Here is a 21020-nt window from a genome sequence, read left to right as displayed (position 1 = left end):
TTAAGTAACTTCATAGAAAAAAAACCTAGAAGAAACATGAAGTTACTTTCAGTTACTAAATACACGCCAGACTATATAATCAGTTTTGCAATCAACGAGGTCTCAACTCAGTTTGGTCCTGTCACCTTTCAAGGCAGGCTCTGTGCAGCAGCTTCGAGTCGCGCCCTCTGCTCGCCATCAGGATTCCCTGCGGCACAGGACCCAAGGACCCGCCCCGAGCCCCTCCCAGATTACATCATAGAGCCCACCATGCAGGGCCCGCGTGGGCCCACCCGCACCCAGGCCGCGTGCGCCGCACACTAGCATCCTCCCTCTTGGGAAAGGAAGCCGTGACCATCTCAGAACGGCGGAGGCAGCCTGAAGCTCGCCATTCGCTGAGGTATCCGCGGGCGGGAGGCCACAGCCTAGACCTCCGACGCGCGCCCCGCCAACCGCCCGTCGCTCGTGCCGCTTCCACGGAGAGGTGGAGGAGCAGGGGCGGGCGTGGATTGGCTCGCGGCGCCTCGGCCCGCCCCTCTGCGGCGCTCATTGGCTGGGACGGCGTCCGCTGGCTGTGAGGGACGCCCCGCCTTCATGCCGGCCTTCAAGAGGGCGACGAGGAAGCGGCCACCTCCCTGCGCCCCGCCCCTCCGGCTTGCTCTGTGGCTCCTGCGGCTCCTCCCGGCTGCTCCAGGCTCCTCTCTGCCCTCTCCCGGCTTCCAGCGGCTCCGGCTTGGGCTTGGCGGCGGCGGGTGAGTGCTGGTGAAGACGGGATCTGACGGTCGGCCTCCTCGCTGTCCTCGGAGACGCTGCCTTAAGATCTCGCGGTGACCGCGGGAGACCCCGCAGGTCCCGCCCGAGGCGGGGAAGGGCGGTGGCTGCCGGCCTGCGGGACGCCGGGGTGGCTGCCACAGGGGGCCCGGCGGGGGGCCTGCGGGCGTGACCTTCGGAGTCTCCGCGGTGTCTTCCGAGGGGGATCGGGCAGGGCGAGACGGGCCGAGAGGTCCTGTTTCTGGGCGTCTGGGGCTGTGGAGCCGAGCGGCTTGCCTCAGCCTGGGCAGGAGCTGCGCCCCGGCGTCGAGGGTCGGCTGCAGCCTGGGGCCTTGGGTGGGGTTCGGGGGATGCACAAGAACGCCGGGACGTTTCTGCAGGCTCCAGGAGGGGCGACAGTGGACGTGGGAACTGAGGGCAGCCTCCGCGTGTCCGCTCTGGGCTTGATGGGTGGGGTTGAGCGGTGGTCCGGAGAATCTTTACTCTTGTGTGCGTGGGCCCCGCGCAGTATGGGGACTGACGCGCTTCCCGAGTCTGGCTTCAGGACTGCAGAGCGGTCACTTTAAGGGTGCAGAGCTCGGAAACTTAGGGAGCAGGACTAGCAGCGCCCGTTGAAAACGTTACTCAGAGCAAGAGATTGTGGTTAACTTAGCACCCGGGACAAGCTCTCTCGGGCTGTTCAAGGCGGAGCTCAGCTTTAGTTGAGGTTGCCTCCTGGGCGTGTTGGGGAGACTTTATCTCCAGGATTGTGTAGATTAAATGCAGTCGCCGCTCCAAGGGAAGAGACTGATTGCCCCACGGGGGTTTGTGTTTTAGGAATCCTGAGCTCGCCCTCTCCCGGGGTGAGGTGGGGTAGCGTAGCCTGTACTTCTCAGGGAAGATTAGTGTTACCCAGCTTTCCCCGGAGCCCCACTTCCCCCCGGCTGGTCCAGTTACTGTACTTCTCCTGAGGGCCCCTGCGGTGGTTCTTGGCCCCGACTGTGATTCCTGCTCTCTGTGAGCGTCTCCCGCCCATTTCCCTACTGCTGCGCTTTTGGCAACTGCCCCTGCTCTTTCCCAGGGATGGTTGTGGCATTGCATCAGGGGATATTTGTGCTTGTAATTTGCTCACTCAGCCCAGGAGGAGGGAGATTAGTATGGTGCAGAGATGGGGGGCGGGTTGACAAGCGGGAGGGGGGCGGTTGCCGGCCGCTTGGCTGGGTAGGCAGAGCGATGGGTGTGGTGAGGAAAATACAGCTGCTCTGGGCCTATAGGGTAACACTGCCCAGTCATCAGCGCAGAGATTCAAAGACCAACAACAGCAGCAGCTATTTTTATAAATGAATCCCGAATCCAAGTTGAGCGCATGGATTTAGAGTGAACAGTTGTCAGGCCCTAACTGTGACAGGCTGAGTGTTTGGTAGACAACACTACAGTTGCTAAGCATGGCACTCCATCTATCTGTAGAGTACAGCAGGTACTTGCAACTTTGTGACTTTCCCTTTTCTCCACTCTCTAGAATGGGAGTGTGTTCAGGTGATGGCCTTTTCAATTGATGGAGTGTGATGGCCCAAACCACTTCCTTTCAAAGGTGATATTTTGATCTCAGTCATAATCTCACATTTAGCGTTGATTAAAGCTATTACTTTTTTGAGACAGAACCGTCTTCCAGATAGTCTCTTTCAAAAAGGGAATATAGGGGGCTGGAGAGATGGCTCAGTGGTTAAGAGCATTGCCTGCTCTTCCAAAGGTCCTGAGTTCAATTCCCTGCAACCACATGGTGGCTCACAACCATCTGTACAGGAGTTCTAGTACCCTCTTCTGGCCTGCAGACATACACACAGACAGAATATTGTATACATAATGAATAAATAAATAAATTAAAAAAACATACACACATAATTTAAAATAAAATTCTTTAAAAAAAACAAAAAGGGAATATACTCATGCAAAGCAAACTCAGCAGAGATTGATAAATCAGGTTCTAGTGTGTATTGAAAGTATTGGTGCTTGTACACAATTAGATTTAATTATCCACTGTCCCAAAATACCTCCGTTGTTCCTGGTAGCTTAATCAGTAAAACAATTGATTATAGCATTGGAATGAGGGCAATGAATGTTCTCAGGGATATTTCAATCAAGTTATTGAAGCTTAGTGGAGTTTGTCTTCTTTTCCTATTGTTGTTAACACATGCACTAAAGTTGCAAAGTGCAAGGGTGTGTCTTATTGTATTTTATTTACTTATTTTTGTCTATGTGTGTATGTATGTGTGCCACAACATGAGTGTGGTGGAGGTCAAAGGACAACTTTAGGAATCAGTTTTCTTTATGTGCTTTTGGGCACTGAACTTGTCCTGAGGCGTAGGAGCAAGTGCTTTTACTTGCTGAGGCATTAGGCCTTCCTATTATTATTATTATTAATTTTTTTTTGAGTCTTTGGCTGTCCTTGAGCCCACAGAGATACACGTCCCACTGTCTCTGGAGACTTGTATTATTTAAAAATTTTTATTTTAGATCTATTTAATGTTTTGCATAAGAGTGTTTTGCCTGTTTCTTGGTACACCACGTGTGTGCATGGTGCCCATGGAAGTTAGGAGGGGGTTGGGTTCCCTTAGGGCTGGACTATGAGCCACTGTGTGATTGCTGTGAATCAAACCTGGGTCCTCTACTAGAGCAACAGTTGGTCTTAACCTCTGAGCTGCTTCTCAAGCCTCCTTTTTTTTTTTTGTTTGTTTTTTTTTAGATTTTTTTGAGATAAGGTTTATTCTTTAGTTCAGGGTGGCCTGGGATTTTACTATGTAGTCTGGACTGCCCTCATGGCAATTGCCCATGAGCTCATGGCAATCCTCCTGCCTCAGCCTTTTTAAATTTTTCTTTCTTTCTTTTTTTTTTTTTTGGATTTTTCGAGACAGGGTTTCTCTGTAGCTTTCGGTTCCTGTCCTGTAACTAGCTCTTGTAGACCAGGCTGGCCTTGAACTCACAGAGATCCGCCTGCCTCTGCTTCCCGAGTGCTGGGATTAAAGGCGTGCACCACCACCTCCCGGCCCTTTTTAAATTTTTCAACACAGGTTTTCTTTCTCTTTGTAACAGCCCTGGCAGGTTGGCCTCAAATTCAGTGAACCACCTGCCGCTGCCTCCCTGTGCTAGAATTAAAAGTGTTTGCTTATCCCACCTCTCCCCCCTTTATTTTTTCTTCAAGATAGGGTTTTTCTGTGTAACCATGGCTGTCCTGGAACTCCCTCCGTAGCCCAGGCTGGCCTCCACCTCTGAGATCCACTGCCTCAGTTTCCTGAGTGCTAGAATTAAAGGCGTGAGCCATAAAAGTATAATGTGCACCTAGTGCACATCAGGTTTTTTTTTTTTTTTTTTTTTTTTTTTTTTTTTTTTTTTATGAAACAGGGTTTCTCTGTGAAACAGTCCAGACTGTCCTGGAACTCCCTTTGTAGACCAGCTGGCCCCAAACTTACTGTGATCTACATCCCTCTGTCTCTCGAGTGCTGGGACTAAAGGTGTGTGTCACTACTATCCGGCTGGATCTTGGGGGTGTGTCTCAATTCTCTCCCTTTCCAGGTTTAAAAACAAGTCTATTCCTATGTTTAACAGAGTTCCTGCACTAAAATTTCAGATATACAAATAAGGTTATAGGCTGTATTAAAGTCATTTTCCATTGTTTGCTGACAACCAAAGGAAACACCTGGAAGTTTTTTCGCCGAGATTGGGGTCTTGTGTTGGCCTGGCTGGTCTGCAGCTTCTGGATTCAAGCTATCTTGTTCTTGCTTGGGAAATCACAGTTATATCTCTACTTCTAGCTTTGGGATTTCTTTTTTTTTTTTTTTTTTTTTTTTTGGTTTTTCGAGATAGGGTTTCTCTGTGGCTTTGGAGCCTGTCCTGGACTAGCTCTATAGACCAGGCTGGTCTCGAACTCACAGAGATCCGCCTACCTCTGCCTCCCGAGTGCTGGGATTAAAGGCGTGCGCCACCACCGCCTGGCTTGCTTTGGGATTTCTTACAGCTATATAGCTGAGCTTTAGTTAGATGTTTGGTTCTTTCTAACCTTATTTCTGAATTTAGTGATTGAATTTTGACTGCAGACTTTTGTAATTGGCACTTTGAAAATTTGTGGATTATTATTATTATTGAGAATGGGGCCTTATATATATAGCCCAGACTCACTTTGAACTCATGTAATAGCACACCCGGTTCAAGGGTTGGAACTTATACAGATGGTAGGTGAAAGTTCTGCTGCTCAGCTGCATTCCCAGTCCCCCACATTTTTTTTTTAACATTAAGCATGAGTAGTTGATGTGTAAGTTTTAGTTTTCCATAAAATGCAAGAAAATCAGAAATGACAAGTAGATATAACCTTTTTCCATTTTTTTTTTCTTTTCTGACTCATTACCTCACTATTGACCTAAGCTGGCCCTGTGATCATCCTGCCTCTCCTTCTCTGGTGCTGATATTACAGGCAAATGCCACCAAGCCTGCCTTCACTTTCTTTTACAGTGGCAAAAAGGTATTTGTCTATGGAAACAAGATTTCCTTATGTGGCCTAGATTGGTCTTGACTGCAGATCCTTCTGTTTCATTTTTTTGAGATAGGGTTTCTCCTTGTAGCCTTGGCTGTCTTTCCTGGAACTCAGCTATTGTGAGTTTTCCTTGACCTGGAGATCTGCCTGCCTCTGCCTCCCAAGTGCTGGGACTAAAGGCATTCACCACTACCACCAGGCTTCTGTTTCCATTTTCTTTTCTTTTTCTGTTTTTTTGAGACAGGTTTTCTCTGTAGCTTTGGAGCCTGACCACCACTGTAGCTTGTGCCACCACTGCCCAGCTGTGGGACATTTCTTACTTAACCTTCTTTCACGCGTGTATGTGTGTATCTTCTGTGACGTGACAGTGGCGTTTTTTCACCACCGCCTGACTCTGTTTCCATTTTCTGAGTATTGGAAATGATGGCATGTGTTGCCACTGTGCAAAGAAATGGAGCTTAAAGAAAATCTTTTATTGCTGTGAGGTGGTGGTGCACGCCGTTAGTTCCAGCACTCAGGAGGCAGAAGCAGGCAGATCTCTGATTTTGAGACCAGCCTGGTCTACAGAGCTAGTTCCAGGACAGGCTCCAAAGCTACAGAGAAACCTTGTCTCGAAAAAAACAAAACAGGGCTGGAGAGATGGCTCAGTGGTTAAGAGCATTGCCTGCTCTTCCAAAGGTCCTGAGTTCAATTCCCAGCAACCACAAGGTGGCTCACAACCATCTGTAAAGAGGTCTGGCGCCCTCGTCTGGCCTTCAGGCATACAGACAGAATATTGTATACATAATAAATAAATATTAAAAAAAAAAAAAAAAAAAGAAAAAAACAAAACAAAAAAATCTTTATTTTGAAATAATTTTAGACTTTTATAGAAGAATTGAAAAAAAGGGAGAGGCATGCTGGGCGTGGTGGCTCATCTCTGAGCTTGAGCACATCCAGGGCTACAAAGAAAAACCAAAGGGGTGCGGAGAGGAACAGCATGAAGATGATGACTTAGGATAGCTTGGGCTAGGTGAAGACTGTCTCAAGAAAAGATGGCTCGGTGGGTAATGTGCTTTCTGTGCAAGCCTGAGGACCTAAGTTTGAACTTTCAGAACCTTTACAAATATGGGCATAGTGGATGTGTTAGCAGAGGAAGATGGCCAGGTAGTTTGGGTGAGAGGGTGGGAGTGGGTGAGCACCTGTAGTCTCAGGAGTCCTCTGGGCAGATGGGAGGCAGGAACAGAAGTTAAATAGCTAGCCGGTCCTGAAATACATATTTGAGGTGGTTAGGGATGATGATGTGACCCGAGTGTGACGGCTCATACCTTTTAACCCCCACAGTTGGGCGGTAGAGACAGATGGATCTGAGTTTGCCCACCAGAGCTACGTAGACCTTGTCTCAAAAAAGAAATGACAACATTAGGTAGTGACTGCTGCTGGCTACCAATTCTAGGTTTACAAATGTGACCTTTTATTTTGTGTATATGTGTGAGTGCTTAAGTGTTGAAAGATCATGTGGAAGGATGTTGGGTCTTTCCTTCTGGTGTGTAGGTTCCTGGAGCTGAAGTAAATTCACTCGGCCTTTAAGGCCTTTACATGCTGACTCTTCTCCAGCCCCAAATCTATCATTTTGAAAAGCTTTTCCTGATAATTCTTTTGTATGTATGTATTTATTTATTTTAGTTTTGGTTTTTCTAGGATAGAGTTTCTCTGTGTATTCCTGACTGACCTGGAACTCACTCTGTAGGGTAGGCAGGCTCTCTGCATCTGCCTCCCAAGTGCTAGCATTAAAGATTAAAGGTGTGCAGCATCGTGCCTGGTTCTGACAATTATTTCCAACTAGCCTCCCTTCAGTTTTTACTTAGTGGTTCTGATTTTTCCATCTGCAGTTGTTTTTAATTCTGTGCAGCTCTGGTATTCATTTTATAGCTATTCAGTGACACTTATTTTGTCCCACTTAACAGTTCTTTTTTCAGCTGGTTGGTGATGATGCAAACCTTTAATCCCAGCACTTGGGAGGCAGAGGCAGGGGAGTCTCTGTGAGTTCCAGGCCAGCCTGAGCGAGTTCCAGGACAACTAGGGTTACACAGAGAAACCATGTCTCGAAAAACAAACAAAAAGTTCTTTTTTTCCTATACCAAACAGCCACTCTCTACCTTTCTTCAAATGTGATTTCTAAACTGATCACCAGTTTTTTAGCTGTGGTTTGATCTAGATGATTTGTTAATCACCGGAAATGCCATATTATGGGGTATGTAGTTCCAGGCACTGGAGGCTGAGGTGGGAGAATTGTTTGAGCTCAGGATTTGAAGGCCAGCTTGGTTATTTAAAACTCAAACTCAAACTCAAAAAAAAAAAAAAAAAAAAAAAGTACGTAGGATTCTTCCCTGCCTTCTGAGAATTAAACTACACTGTCCCTTTCCATCCATCAGTGCTACTTTAGAATCAATTCAGACTTGTTCTTTTTTGTTTGTGGGTTTTTGTTTTTTGTTTTTTTTTTTTGAGACAGGATTTCTCAGTAGCTTTGAAGCCTGCCCTGGAACTCACTTTGTAGACCAGGCTGGCCTAGAACTCACAAAGATCCACTTGTCACTGCCTCTCGAGTGCTGGGATTAAAGGTTTGCGTTACCACCGCCTGACTTGTTTGTTCTTTAATGTGTACTGGGGATTGAGCCTGGGACCTTGGGCATTCTGAATAAGCATTCTATTACTGAACTATATCCCCAGCCTGCAAGTTCTATTTTTCTTGCTATGTTCTTTTCCTTTGTTGTTAGATTTATTATTATTTACTATGTTAAATTATTGTTATTATGTATTGCCTGAATGTGTGTCTGTGTGTTCTTGGTGCCTATGGAGGTCGTTGGATTCCCCTGAGATCAGACTTACAGGTAGTTCTGAGCTGCGATGTGGATGCTGGGAATCAAATCCAGGTCTTCTGCAAGACCAAGAAGTGTTCTTAATTGCTGTGTCAACTCTTGGCTTTCTCACTACTTTTCACTGGTGGTTTATTCTTCTCCATTTTTTTCTTAAGAAATTCTGTGAAGTCACATCTTTGTCCTTTTGTTGTTGTTTTTTTCTATTTGTGTTGTTGGTTTGTTTTTAATTCTACCCCACTAAAACATTCTATTTATATAGATGTTTTACATCCTTAGAGAATGAATCCTAAGACAAGATGTAGCTTACTAGAGTACTTGACTAGTATACAGGATTGCATTCTTAGTACCCAATAAATCTGGCAGGATGGGACACATCTGTAATCTTAGCAACAGGATCGATCACAAGTTCACAATCATCATGAGCTACATGGTACATTCCAGGCCAACCTGGGCTATATGAAACCTGTTCTCTATTTTTTTTATTTTTATTTTATTTTTTATTTTTTTGTTTTTTTCGAGACAGGGTTTCTCTGTGGTTTTGGAGCCTGTCCTGGAACTAGCTCTTGTAGACCAGGCTGGTCTCAAACTCACAGATCCGCCTGCCTCTGCCTCCCAAGTGCTGGGATTAAAGGCGTGCGCCACCACCGCCCGGCTTCTATTTTTTAAAAAAGGAGTTAGAGAGACATCTCAATGGATAGACGTTTTTTTTTTTTTTGTTGTTGTTGTTGTTTTGTTTTGTTTTGATTTGTTTTTTTTGGAAATGACCCAGATTTTGTTCTCAGCACCAACATGGCTGCTTACACCCATCTGTATGTAACTCTAGTTCTAGGGGACCTGATGCCCTCTTGTGGGCACTAGGCACACAAGTCATAAATATAGGCAAATATTTATGACTCAAATACATAAAAGGAAATAAATCAGCCAGAAGGTGGTCGCGCACGCCTTTAATCCCAGCACTCGGGAGGCAGAGACAGGTGGATCTCTGTGAGTTCTAGGCCAGCCTGGTCTACAAGAGCTAGTTCCAGGACAGGAACCAAAAAGCTATGGAGAAACCCTCTCGAAAAATCAAAAAAAAAAAAAAAAGAAAAAAAAAAGGAAATAAATCTTAAACAAATGCAAAAGGGGCCTGTGAAGTAGCTCAGGTAGTAAAAGGCACTTGATTTGATCCCTGGATCCTATGTGGTAGAAGGGGAGAACTGACTCTTGAAAATTGTGCTCTGACCTCCACACTTGAGTATGCATACACGGAATAAATCTAATCTGAAAAAGGGAAGAAAAATGCCAGGATTTATCCTCCTTTGTGTGTTTTTTAAAAATATTTATTTATTATGTATACAATATTATGTCTGTGTGTATGTCTACTGGCCAGAAAAGGGCACCATACCTCATTACAGATGGTTGTGAGCCACCATGTGATTGCCGGGAATTGAACTCAGGACCTTTGGAAGAACAGGCAATGCTGTTAACCACTGAGCCATCTCTCCAGCCCCTCCTTTGTGTTTTTATATTGCGTCTTCATGGTGCATGATAATGATGCCAGCTGTGGTTGTCAGAGTGGTGGAACTAAACTGAGATAGGACATATTTTGTCATTTTCCTAGGTCTGGGGCTAATCATTCCATATTTGTTTAACTTGTTTGTGAAGTTCGCAGAAATTTCCCTTTCTGTGATTGCCAATTACCTTAAATTTCTCAGTGACATTCTGCTTAAACATGAGAAAAATCAATGATGAGAATGAACCATTGTGCTTCATACCTGTCGTTCCTGCACTGGAGATGCCAGTGTTCTGGAGAAGATGGGTACAAGTTTAAGTTATCTCATGGGTTCTGGGCCAGCTTCAGCTCCAGAGTAAGACCCAGCGTTAAAAGAAAACCAAAAACATAAAAATGCGCCTCCCCCAACAAAAACAGAAAATAATGTCAGGTGCGATATGGTACACTTTTAATCCCAGCATTAGGGAAACAGTGGTAGGCAGATCTCTATTAGTTTCTGGTTCTCCTTAGGGAGTTCCAGGCCAGTCTGGACTATGCAGTAAGACTCAATTGCAAAAGAAAAGAAAAACTGACTATGATTTGGATCATGGCCTTATAAAAACCTTGCCTTTGCCTCCTTTTTCAGCATTTCTGATGTTCTTGATACTGGATAAAGATGTTCTTGATAAAGGATAAAGAGGACTAACAGTGTAAGGTGTGTGTGTGTGCGCGTGCGTGCGTGTGTGTCTGTGTCTGAGAGGGCTGGAGGTTGGAGAGAGGGAATGTGCACATAGAGCATACGCATGTGGGCATGTGGTGGAGTGTTGGTTTTCTCTGTTGTGGGTTCTGAGGATTGAACTCAGTTGTCAGGCTTACGTGGCACATTTACCTGTTGAGCTGTACTGGTCCTTATTATTTGTGTTTAAATTTTTTTTATTTATGTTTTTATTTTTTGTTTTTTTCTTTTTTCTAAAGATTTATTTATTATGTATACAACATTCTGCCTCCATGTATGCCCGCATGCCAGAAGAGGGAGCCAAATTTCATTACAGATGGTTGTGAGCCACCATATGGTTGCTGGGAATTGAACTCAGGACCTTTGGAAGAGCAGCCAGTGCTCTTAACCGCTGAGCCATCTCTCCAGCCCCTATTTTTTGTTTTTTTCAAGATAGGGTTTCTCTGTAGCTTTGGAGCCTGTTGGTGAAACTAGCTCTTGTAGTCCAGGTTGGCCTTGAACTTGCAATTTTTTACACATTCCATTATTTGTTATGTTTATTTAATTCATCGATAAATAGACATATGGATTGTTTCTCTTTTATTTTAAAAAATTGGTTTGCTAGGCCATGGTGGTACACCCCTTTCATCCCAGTTCTTGGGAAGCAGAGGCAGGCAAATTTGAGTTCAAGGCCAGCCTGGTCTATAGAACAAGTTCCAAGTATGGTCTTGCTATGAAGCCCAGTCTTTAATTTGATATCCTGCTATGTCAGCCTCATGAATAACTGGGATTACAGGTGTGAATAGCTTTGCTTGACTTTCTTTTTGGTCATATGGTCATTATATTTAACCTTTGGAGAAACTACCAAACTTTGTATGTGGCCATTTGTATTCCTAAAGCAGTGTATAAGGGTTCCAGTTCCAAGTTGAAAGTCAATCTTGTTATATGTGTATATGTTTCTGATCTTGATTAAGGTATTGTGATTGTGTAGTTCATTTAAGAATGTAATGTATAAGGCCGGGCAGTGATGGCGCATGCCTTTAATCCCAGCACTCAGGAGGCAGAGGCAGGCGGATCTCTGGGAGTTCGAGGCCAGCCTGGTCTACAAGAGCTAGTTCTGGGACAGGCACCAAAGCTACAGAGAAACCCTGTCTCGAAAAACCAAAGGAAAAAAAAAAGAAAAAAAAAGAATGTAATGTATAATTAGGAAATACAGTTTGTTAATGGATAATAGTCAAGCTTGTAGTCGTGTTAGTTTTCTAGATATGCATAGATGTGTCTCAGATAGGCATTCTTCATATCTTTCAAAGACTACAGAATATGGCATTTAATGTTTTAATAACTAGAGTTTTTCATGACAATGAGACACGTCTGCTCGTGGCAGCACCAATCTACTTCAAGAGGAGGATGAGCATCGAAGAGGCTCCTTATGGAGTTTGATAGCCATTTGGGCAAGAAACTACTCTTGCCTGGAGTGATGCATAAACTGGACACAGAGAACCCTCAGAGAGAGGACTCCTGAACTTGCCTAAAGGTGAGATGGTCTTTTGGGGTTCCTGTTTCATGAAAGAGTCTGCGAGACATTCTGCAGGATACAAAAGAAAGTGACTGAACTGTCTTTGAAATTTCCTGCTTCATGGAAATGTCTGCTGGATACTATGGGCCTGTAGGCTGAAGATGGATGCCCCAATGGTACAGAGGAACTTTGGGTGACTGTCCAGGCAGCAAGATGTCTCTGTCATTTCTAGAGTTTTGGAAGTTGCTTACTTCTTGTTTACTTAGGTAATATTATATCCTTCTGGAGTCTTTGATGGAGTTATAGTTTTCCTTAGTTATGATAAAAGATAAAATAGGTATAAATATTGTAACTATGATTCTTGCTTGATAACTGTTTTGTTATATGTAATTTTACTATGTTAAAGATAAAGCCTTTCTTTTTTGTTTAAACAGAAAAAGGGGAAATGATATATGTGAGTCTTCTTTCTATGTGTGTAGTAATAAGGGCGGAGGGGCTGCGTCCCCAGCAACCCGGCTGCCTGGCTAGCTTATGCCCGAAATAATAACACACAAACTGTATTCATTTAATCACTGCTTGGCCCATTTCTATCTAGCCTCTTCTAGGCTAATTCTCACATATTAATTTAGCCCATTTCTAATCATCTGTGTAGCGCCCCTAGGTGCGCTTACCGGGAAGATTCTAGCCTATGTCCATCCTGGGTCGGAGCTTCATAGCACGCGTCTGCCTGGGAGCTGGGAGCATGGCGTCTCTCTGAGGCGTCTGCTCCCCCGAGAGGAGAGCTGTGGAGTCTGAGCTCACTTCCTCTTCCTCCCAGTGGTCTGTTCTGTTTACTCCTCCCACCTATCTTCTAACCAATGAGGGCCAAGCAGTTTCTTTTTATTTAACCAATGACCTTCCTCTATCATTTCCCCTTTTTCTGTTTAAACAAAAAAAAAGGCTTTAACTTTAACATAGCAAAATTACATATAACGAAACAGTTATCAAGTAAAAGTTACAATAATCTTTATCATAACTAAGGAAAGCTATAACTATAACTATTCTTAACTCCATCAAAGACTCCAGAAAGATACAATACTACCTAAGCAAACAAGAAAAAAGCAACTTTTAAAACTCTAGAAATGACAGAGACATCTTGCTGCCTGGACAGTCACCCAAAGTTCCTCTGTACCATTGGGGCATCCATCTTCAGCCTTCAGGCCCATGGTATCCAGCAGACATTTCCATAAAGCAGGAAAATTCAAAGTCAGTTCAGTCACTATCTGTTGTGTCCTGCAGAATGTCTCGCAGACTCTTTCATGAATCAGGAACCCCGAAAGATCATCTCATCTTAGGCAAGTTCAGTAGTCCCCTCTCTGTGGGTTTTCTGTGTCCAGTTTATGCAATAGTCCAGGCAAGAGTAGTTCTTGCCCAAATGGCTATCAAACTCCATAAGGAGCCTCTTCGATGCCCATCTTCCTCTTGAAGTAGATTGGTGCTGCCAGGAGCAGAGTGTCTCATTGTCATGAAAAGTCCTAAGTTATTAAAACATTTAAAATGCCATATTCTATAATCTTTGAAAAATATGAAGAATGCCAATCTAAAATATATCTACGCACATCTAGAAAATATTAACTAACATGACTACAAACTTGACTATTATTTATGATTATCCATCAACAACCTATATTTCCTAATTATACATTACATTTTAATAATGAACTACACAATCACAATACCTTAATCAATATCAGAAATACATATACATATAACAAAATTGACCGTAAATCTCTATCAATAAAGCAAAATCTATACTAATGCAAATTATTCATACCTATATCATATCCCCCTTTAAATGTTAAAGAACATTTATAAACATTTTTTGGTAATATGGGCGCAGTTATTTCTCTCCAAACTTCTTCCTGCTGAATGGGGGCGTCGTTAATTAGGTCTTTCATGGTATAACCTGTGTGCTAGTTTCATCTCAGTTGGCAGTTGAGCCAAGCAATTTTCTGAAGGTGTTCACCCCAACCCTTCAGGAGGGCGTGGTCCATCATACCAAATCGGAATAGAAGAAATGAACAGGGTCTCATCCTCTGTGAAAACAAAATAAGAAACTCCTTTCCAAAGCATCATGTCCTTAGATCCAAATTTCAAAGTCAAGGCATCAAAATATCTACGCTGGATTAGTTCAGAAGCATTTATAAATAAATATCTTTCAGCAGCTGTTGCTCTTTCTTCAGCATTCAAATAATTCAAAGAGAGCATAATAGCATACAGTATCAAAATTCTCTGTGTATTTTCCATCTTTGTGCGCTTTATTTTAACCTCTATTTTGTTTATTTTTACTTTTAACTTTTTGCTTTTTGAGACAGGTTCTCTGTATCTTTGACCTGAAGTAACTGTGTAGACCAGGCTGTCCTTGAACTCTCAGAAATCCGCCTGTCTCTGCCTCCCAGAGCATGGCGTCTCTCTGAGGCGTCTGTCCCCCGAGAGGAGAGCTGTGGAGTCTGAGCTCACTTCCTCTTCCTCCCAGCGTTCTGTTCTGTTTACTCCTCCCACCTATATTCTAACCAATGAGGGCCAAGCAGTTTCTTTTTATTTAACCAATGACCTTCCTCCATCATATGTGTTGCTTTCATTGGTTAATTAATAAAAAACTGCTTGGCCTGAGAGGTCAGAACATAGGTGGGTGGAGTAGACAGAACAGAATGCTGGGAGAAAGAAAGCAGAGTCAGGCAGACGCCATGAGATGGATGCTGGCTAGACTCATACCCATAAGCCTCGACCTCATGGTGGCATACAGATTATTAGATATGGATTAGTCAAGATGTGAGAGTTAGCCAATAAGGGGCTAGATTTAATGGGCCAGGCAGCGTTTAAATGAATACAGTTTCCATGTAATTATTTCGGGTGTAAAGCTAGCGTGGTGGCAGGACCCGCAGCCCGCTGCTCCTTCTACATCACCGAACGTTTGACATTGTCATTCTTGATTACAGCTATCACAGCGGCATCTCATGATTTTGGGTTTGATTTTCCTGATGATTAAAGTCCTTATCGACAATTTATGTATATTCTTTGGAGAAATGTGTTCAGATTAAAAAAATAGATTTTGTGTGTATCTCTTTTCTGTGCATGTGTGCCTGTGTGCCTATGTATCATGGTGTGTGAGGCTGGAGGACAAATGCCTGTGTGTGTATGGAGGCTGAAGGACAGCTTGCAGACTTAGTTCTTTTTCTCTCCACCATGTGGATCTCAGGGATTGAAAGAAGGTTTTCAGGCTTGGTGGCGGTTTCTTTTACCCAGCTGAACCATCTTGCCTGTTCTGTATTCAAATTTTTGTCCCTCCCCCCCTTTGCCATGAGAACAAACCTAGGGCTCGGTGCATACTAGATTAAGAACTTTACCACTTGACTTACAACTATCCATAACTCCAGTTCCAGGGGATCTGATGTCCTGACCTCTGTAAGCAGCAGAATATGTAAGTAGTACACCTATATACATACAGGCCAAATACTTCTACACATAAAATTAACACGATCTAAAAAGAAAAACTATACCACTGAACATTTCCAACCTCTTGCCCATTTAGAATTAGGTCTGTTATTTATTGTGTATGTGTGTTGTGTGTGTGGCATTCTTTTTAGATGCTATCACTGAACTATCAAATTCACTAAATATTTTTTTTAATATTTATTTTATTATGTATACAATATTCTGTCTGCATGTATGCCTGTAGTCCAGAAGAGGGCACCAGACCTCATTACAGATGGTTGTGAACCACCATGTGGTTGCTGGGAATTGAACTCAGGACCTTTGGAAGAGCAGGCAATGCTCTTAACCGCTGAGCCATCTCTCTAGCCCCTCACTCAATATTTTGACTAGACTGACTATTCAACAAACTTTTAGAATCTGCCAGTCTCTGCCCAGCAGTGTTGGGGTTGCAGGCAAGCACAGCCATATTTAGATTTTAACTGGGTATTGGAAATGAAAACTCAGGTTTTTATGCTTGTAGAACAGGTGATCTTAGCTACTAAGGCATCTATCTCTTCAGCCCTGAATTTTTATATTGAATTGTAATGAATGGTTCTTTATAGATTCTACACATAAGTCCTTTGTTAAATGCAGGATTTGCAGCCCGGCAGTGATGGCACATGCCTTTAATCCCAGCATTCAGGAGGCAGGTTCGAGACCAACCAGATAGATCTATAAAGTGAGTCGCAGGACATAGAGAAAACCCATCTCGAAAAAACAAAAAATAAAATAAAAAAACGTAGAATTTGCAAGTTTTTTCCATTCTATAGAAAATTTCATTTTTAAAATTAGTTTTTTAGATAGGGTCTCCCGAAGCCAAGATTTGTTGCAGAGACAAGACTAGTCTTCATCTCCTAATTATCCTGTCTCCATCTCCCAGTTTCATTACACGTCTCATTGTGCCTGGCTGGAAAAAAAAAAATCCAATAAAAAGCCCACCTCATTTTCTTCCTTTCCTGTTCCCCTTGTATCTTCCTGAGCCTTCTCTGTAACGTAGACTGACTGACCTTGAATTCAATGAAATTCTTCTGCTTTAGCCTATAGATGTGACCCACTGTGGTCCTGGGATTAGACCTAGGGTTTTTTTATGGTAGGCAAGTACTCTACCAACAGATCTACATTACCAGCCCCATTCTGCTTTTTATTTAGAATGGGTCTCCTGTGAACTCTGTCTGATTGAAATTTATATGTAAGCCTAGTCTTGAACTACTGATACCCATCTGCTTTAACATCCCTAGTGCATGAGCCTGTCTGTATTCCTGCTATTGGGTTGGTTTAAGTAATTTTTTTCCCTTTGGTTTTTGCAACAGAGTCTCTCTGTGTAGCTTTGGAGCCTGTTCTGGAACTCGCTGTGTAGACCAGACTGGCCTCGAATTCACAGAGATCCGCCTGCCTCTGCCTCCCAAGTGCTAGGATTAAAGGCGTGCGCCACCACTGTCCAGCTCAGTACTCTATTTTTATGCTATTGTAGATGGAATAGTTTCTTTTTTTTTTTTCTCTTGATTTTTGAAACAGTTTCTCTATGTAGACCAGGCTTGCCTGGCAAGTTGTTTGTTTTTTTGTAGGTTAAAAGTTGGTAACCTCAGTGTTTTAATCATAATCTGATTTTCTTAAACAGCAGTAACATTGGTATTACGTAGTCATATGCCTAAAATAAAAGGTCAGTTTGAATGACCAAGAATGAGTCTGTGATATAGACTACTCAGCCAATTTAGCAAGTTCTCTTAGCAGACTGTTTTGGGCTGGGTATATTTTAAGAATATCAGCAGGGTATGCAGACAGCTGTTTTTTAGCAAGCTAAGATGAGATAACATTTATAATTGGGACAAAGGAAATACTTGAAGGACATTTGAACAATTTTATGTGCTCAATATAATGGAGGCTTCCTGATGTGCCTGAGAGACAAAGGAAGCAGTTTAATTCAGGAATACCAGTCAAGGAGAGTGGTGTCTTTCAACAATGAATTGGTTCAAGAGTCAGAGGCCACCAGGAGGTGGTGGATAGTAGTGGTGCATTCCTTTAATCCCTGCACTCAAAAGACGAGGCAGGCCAACCTGGTGTACAGAGTCAGTTCCAGGACAGCCAGGACTACACAGAGAAACCCTGTCTTTACAAACAACAGTAACAACAAACCTATAAAATGATTTGGGATTAAAAAGAAAAGGGTCAATGTTACTAAAATAACATTGCAGTTACTAGTGGCAGATAGTATAGTGTGCTGTAGGTAGGTGGTGTACTATGTGGCTAGATATGGGTCACGTTCCAGTTTTACCACAAAATATCTTGAGTTTTGGACTGGGCAGAGAATCTCTTTCCTTATTTACAAAATCAGTAGTGTTGGTACTGTGACTGTGAGAGTTGCTGGGAAGGTAATACCTAGTGATCCAAATTAAAGAAAAATTTTTTGCATAGATAGATTTGGTGTCACATTGGAGTTTTCTGCCTGCAGAGGCAGGCAGATCTCTGAGAGTTTCAGGCTAGCCAGGACTGCATAGTAAAGACCCTGTCTCAAAATAAGAATAAAGTTTTTGGGCAGAAGAGGTAGCTAATTGGTTCAGAGCACCGTTTGCTCTTCCAGAGACCCAGTTTAGATTCTCAGCATGCATATGGAGCTTTACAACTATCTGTAACAAGGATTGCAAGGGATTTAATTCTTCCACAGATACTGAACACACATGGTACAAAGACATACATTCAGGCAAAATATCCATACACATAAAATTTAAAAACCGCTTTTTTGTTTCAATATATGGTCTCATACTGTAATCTGGGCTGGCACTGCTTTGTCTGCTTTTCCAATACTGTGATTATAAGCATAAGCTACCACTCCCACCACATAGCTCAGGATAGCCTAAGAGAATGCCTTGAGTTTCTGATCCTTATACTTCTATCTTCTAGGAGCAGTGATTGTAGGTATGTGCTACTATAATTAACACCTGGGTCAAATGTTTTTTTTTTATGAAAAAATTTGCTAATATTTTCCATAATATTTGAAAAGGGGTCATTATACCCTTAAAGAAAATTTGAGACAATAATGGCTTTCTTTTTCATTCTTGGAGAAAATAGGAGATACTAATAGTTTGTTTCAGTGAGCCCTGAAACATTATTTTTTTTGCTAGAATTTGCAAAACAAACCATAATGATTTAAATCTTTTCCATAGGAATTTTTCTATACTTTCAGAAGTACAGGTTTATTAAGAAATACAGATTTCATATTTGGGATTTTTAGTATTACCTATCTAGATTTACATAGCATGGGTACCTAGGCATCGCTTGCATGTGCACTCACGTAGACAATAGACAAATGAGTGGAAGACACGTCAGCTTGGGGCAGGCATTGGACTCAGGTACCAGGCTGGTCAGGAAGCACTTTTACTGGCTGAGTCATTTCAGTGACCTTGATCTTTTGGTTCCAGCTTTTTTGATTCCATCTAAGCATGATGCCATTTTGGTCTATTTATTGTTGTGTGCAATAGTTTGTCTTTTTTTTTTTTTATTGCCTGTTTTTGTCTTTCCAAGGCAGGGTTTCTCTGTGTAGCTTTGGAGCCTGTCCTGGAACTTGCTCTGTAGACCAGATGGGCCTCGAACTCAGAGAAACCCTGTCTCTGCTTCCTGAGTGCTCAATAGTTTGTCCTTTTTCTTGTTAAATGTGATTTCCTTATGTGTTTAAAGTTGCAAAATTTCTAAAAATTACATTTATTATTATTTTTTAATGTAACGGTGTTGGTGTGTGTAGTCAGAGGATAATTTACTGGAGTCAATTTTCCTTCAGTATGTTGACTTCAGCGAACAAACTCAAGTTGTCAGGCTTGATGGCAAGGCAAGAATCTTTACCTGCTGAGCTATCTTACCTGTCTACAAAAAATTGCTTTTCCTTTTGTTCTATCCTGGTCAATTCAACAAGAGAGATATGGAACCATTTTTTTAAGCCCAAGTAGGGCTTTAACTTAAATATAGCAATATAGCCAAGGAAAGGTGACCTTGAACTTGTGATCTATCTTCCTGGCTTTCGAATAACAGTTATTACTCTCATAGTTACTTTGATTCCTGAGCTGAAAACAGCATTGAACTTGTTCTGGATCAAATATACTATATTCTAGGACAATCACTGAACTTTCTCCACCTACTGAAGGGGTGTGACCTATAGTAATTCCATACTCACTCAAAAGCATATTAGTGCTGATATTGTTAGTCCCTATTCATTCACCTATTGTTTCTTTTTTTTTAATATTTATTTATATGTATACAGTATTCTGTCTGTGTGTATGTCTGTAGGCCAGAAGAGGGCACCAGACCTCATTACAGATGGTTGTGAGCCACCATGTGGTTGCTGGGAATTGAACTCAGGACCTTTGGAAGAGCAGGCAATGCTCTTAACTGCTGAGCCATCCCTCACCTATTGTTTTTGAATAAGGACATTCCACAGCTGGCTGACTCATTTGAGTGTGGTGATCCATAGCTTTAATCTTAGCACTTGAGAGGCAGAAGCAGGTGAATCTCTTGAGAGTTCGAGGTGAGTCTGTCTGGGCTATAGAGTGAGGTTCAGGCCAGCCAGGGACACACAGTGAGACCCTGCCTCAAAAACTGAAACCAAATAGGACCTCTACTCTGCTTGCTATTCCTCCTCCTCCTCCTCCTCCTCCTCCTCCTCTTCTTCTTCTTCTTCTTTTTCTTCTTCTCTCTCTCTCTCTCTCTCTTTTTTTTTTTTAAGTTGCCCTGTTCCTTTTTAAGTATGTTCCAGTAGAGGTAACTTGAGAATGTATGTGCTTGAGTGAGATCTCTTTCATTAAGCATTAAGTAATCAGTGTATTCTTGTGTTTCACATAAGACAAATGAGTATTTAGGAAGTCCTTATTATATCTCAAATATAATTTCTCCTTTTTTTATAACTTGTGTAGAAAATACAATAGACCGTGTTTTGGGATCATGTTCTTTGAGACGGATTAAAGGATGTAGGGCTTGTTTTTGCTTTTTTAAGATAGGGTTTCACTCTGTAGACCGGGCTGGCCTCGAACTCACAAAGATCCACCTGCCTCTGCCTCTGGAGTGCTGTGATTAAAGGCACATACCATCCCCCCCCCCCAAAGGATGTAAGATCCTTAAATGACTATGATTGCTGTGGTTAAGGAATTTTTTTTAAAAATTTATTTTTTAATACAGTGTTCTGCCTGCATGTATTTCTGCTTGCCAGAAGGTGTCGGATTTCATTACAGATGGTTGTGAGCCACCATGTGGTTGCTGGGAATTAAACTCCGGACCTCTGGAAGAGGTGCCATTGCTCTTTAACCTCCGAACCATCTCTCCAGTCTTGTGGTTAAGAAATTTTAGAACAAGTTTCATCTAGGCTGCTTGGAGGGTTATTTTGTTCATTTTTAATCAATATATTTTTGGTTAAGTTTTTTTTTGTATGTTTATATGAGATTTATTCATGGGTTTGTTTAATGATACCCTTTTGGGCTAATCTAAGCCATGCTTTTTAATCTCTATTTTCTTTTTTTCTTCTTTCTTTTTTGTTTTTAGAGTTTGGAGAAGGATTTCTTTGTGTAATCTTGGCTTTCCTGGAACTAGCTTTGTAGACCATTCTGGCTTCACAGCGATCTGCCTGCCTCTGTCTTCCAAGAGCTGGGATTAAAGGTGTGCACCACCACCACGTTTCACTCTCCGTAATAGTCTTTTTTCCCCTTCCTTTTTTC

General features: G+C 42.5%; 1 protein-coding gene across 2 annotated transcripts in view; it reads left to right on the top strand.

The window, feature by feature from the left end:
- The first annotated feature begins 374 nt into the window (after window positions 1-374).
- Map4 (microtubule associated protein 4) overlaps window positions 375-21020 on the top strand; it is a 135440-nt gene continuing 114794 nt past the window's right edge. The window contains exon 1 of one of the 2 annotated variants that reach the window (XM_041676796.1): window positions 375-731. Coding sequence is in view for 1 of the 2 variants with exons in the window: in XM_041676813.1 (XP_041532747.1) it covers window positions 2285-2320 (36 nt within the window). In the remaining variant the exon portion in view is untranslated. Of the gene's footprint in view, window positions 732-2258; window positions 2321-21020 lie in introns of those variants that run through there. The other variant, XM_041676813.1, reaches the window with a different exon arrangement.

The sequence above is a fragment of the Microtus oregoni genome, unplaced genomic scaffold (assembly GCF_018167655.1).
Source record: "Microtus oregoni isolate MIOR12 unplaced genomic scaffold, Mior012 000028F_ref0000031, whole genome shotgun sequence".
Lineage (NCBI taxonomy): Eukaryota > Metazoa > Chordata > Mammalia > Rodentia > Cricetidae > Microtus > Microtus oregoni.
Note: the sequence above shows the minus strand (reverse complement) of the source record. Positions and strands in the feature narration are given on the sequence as shown.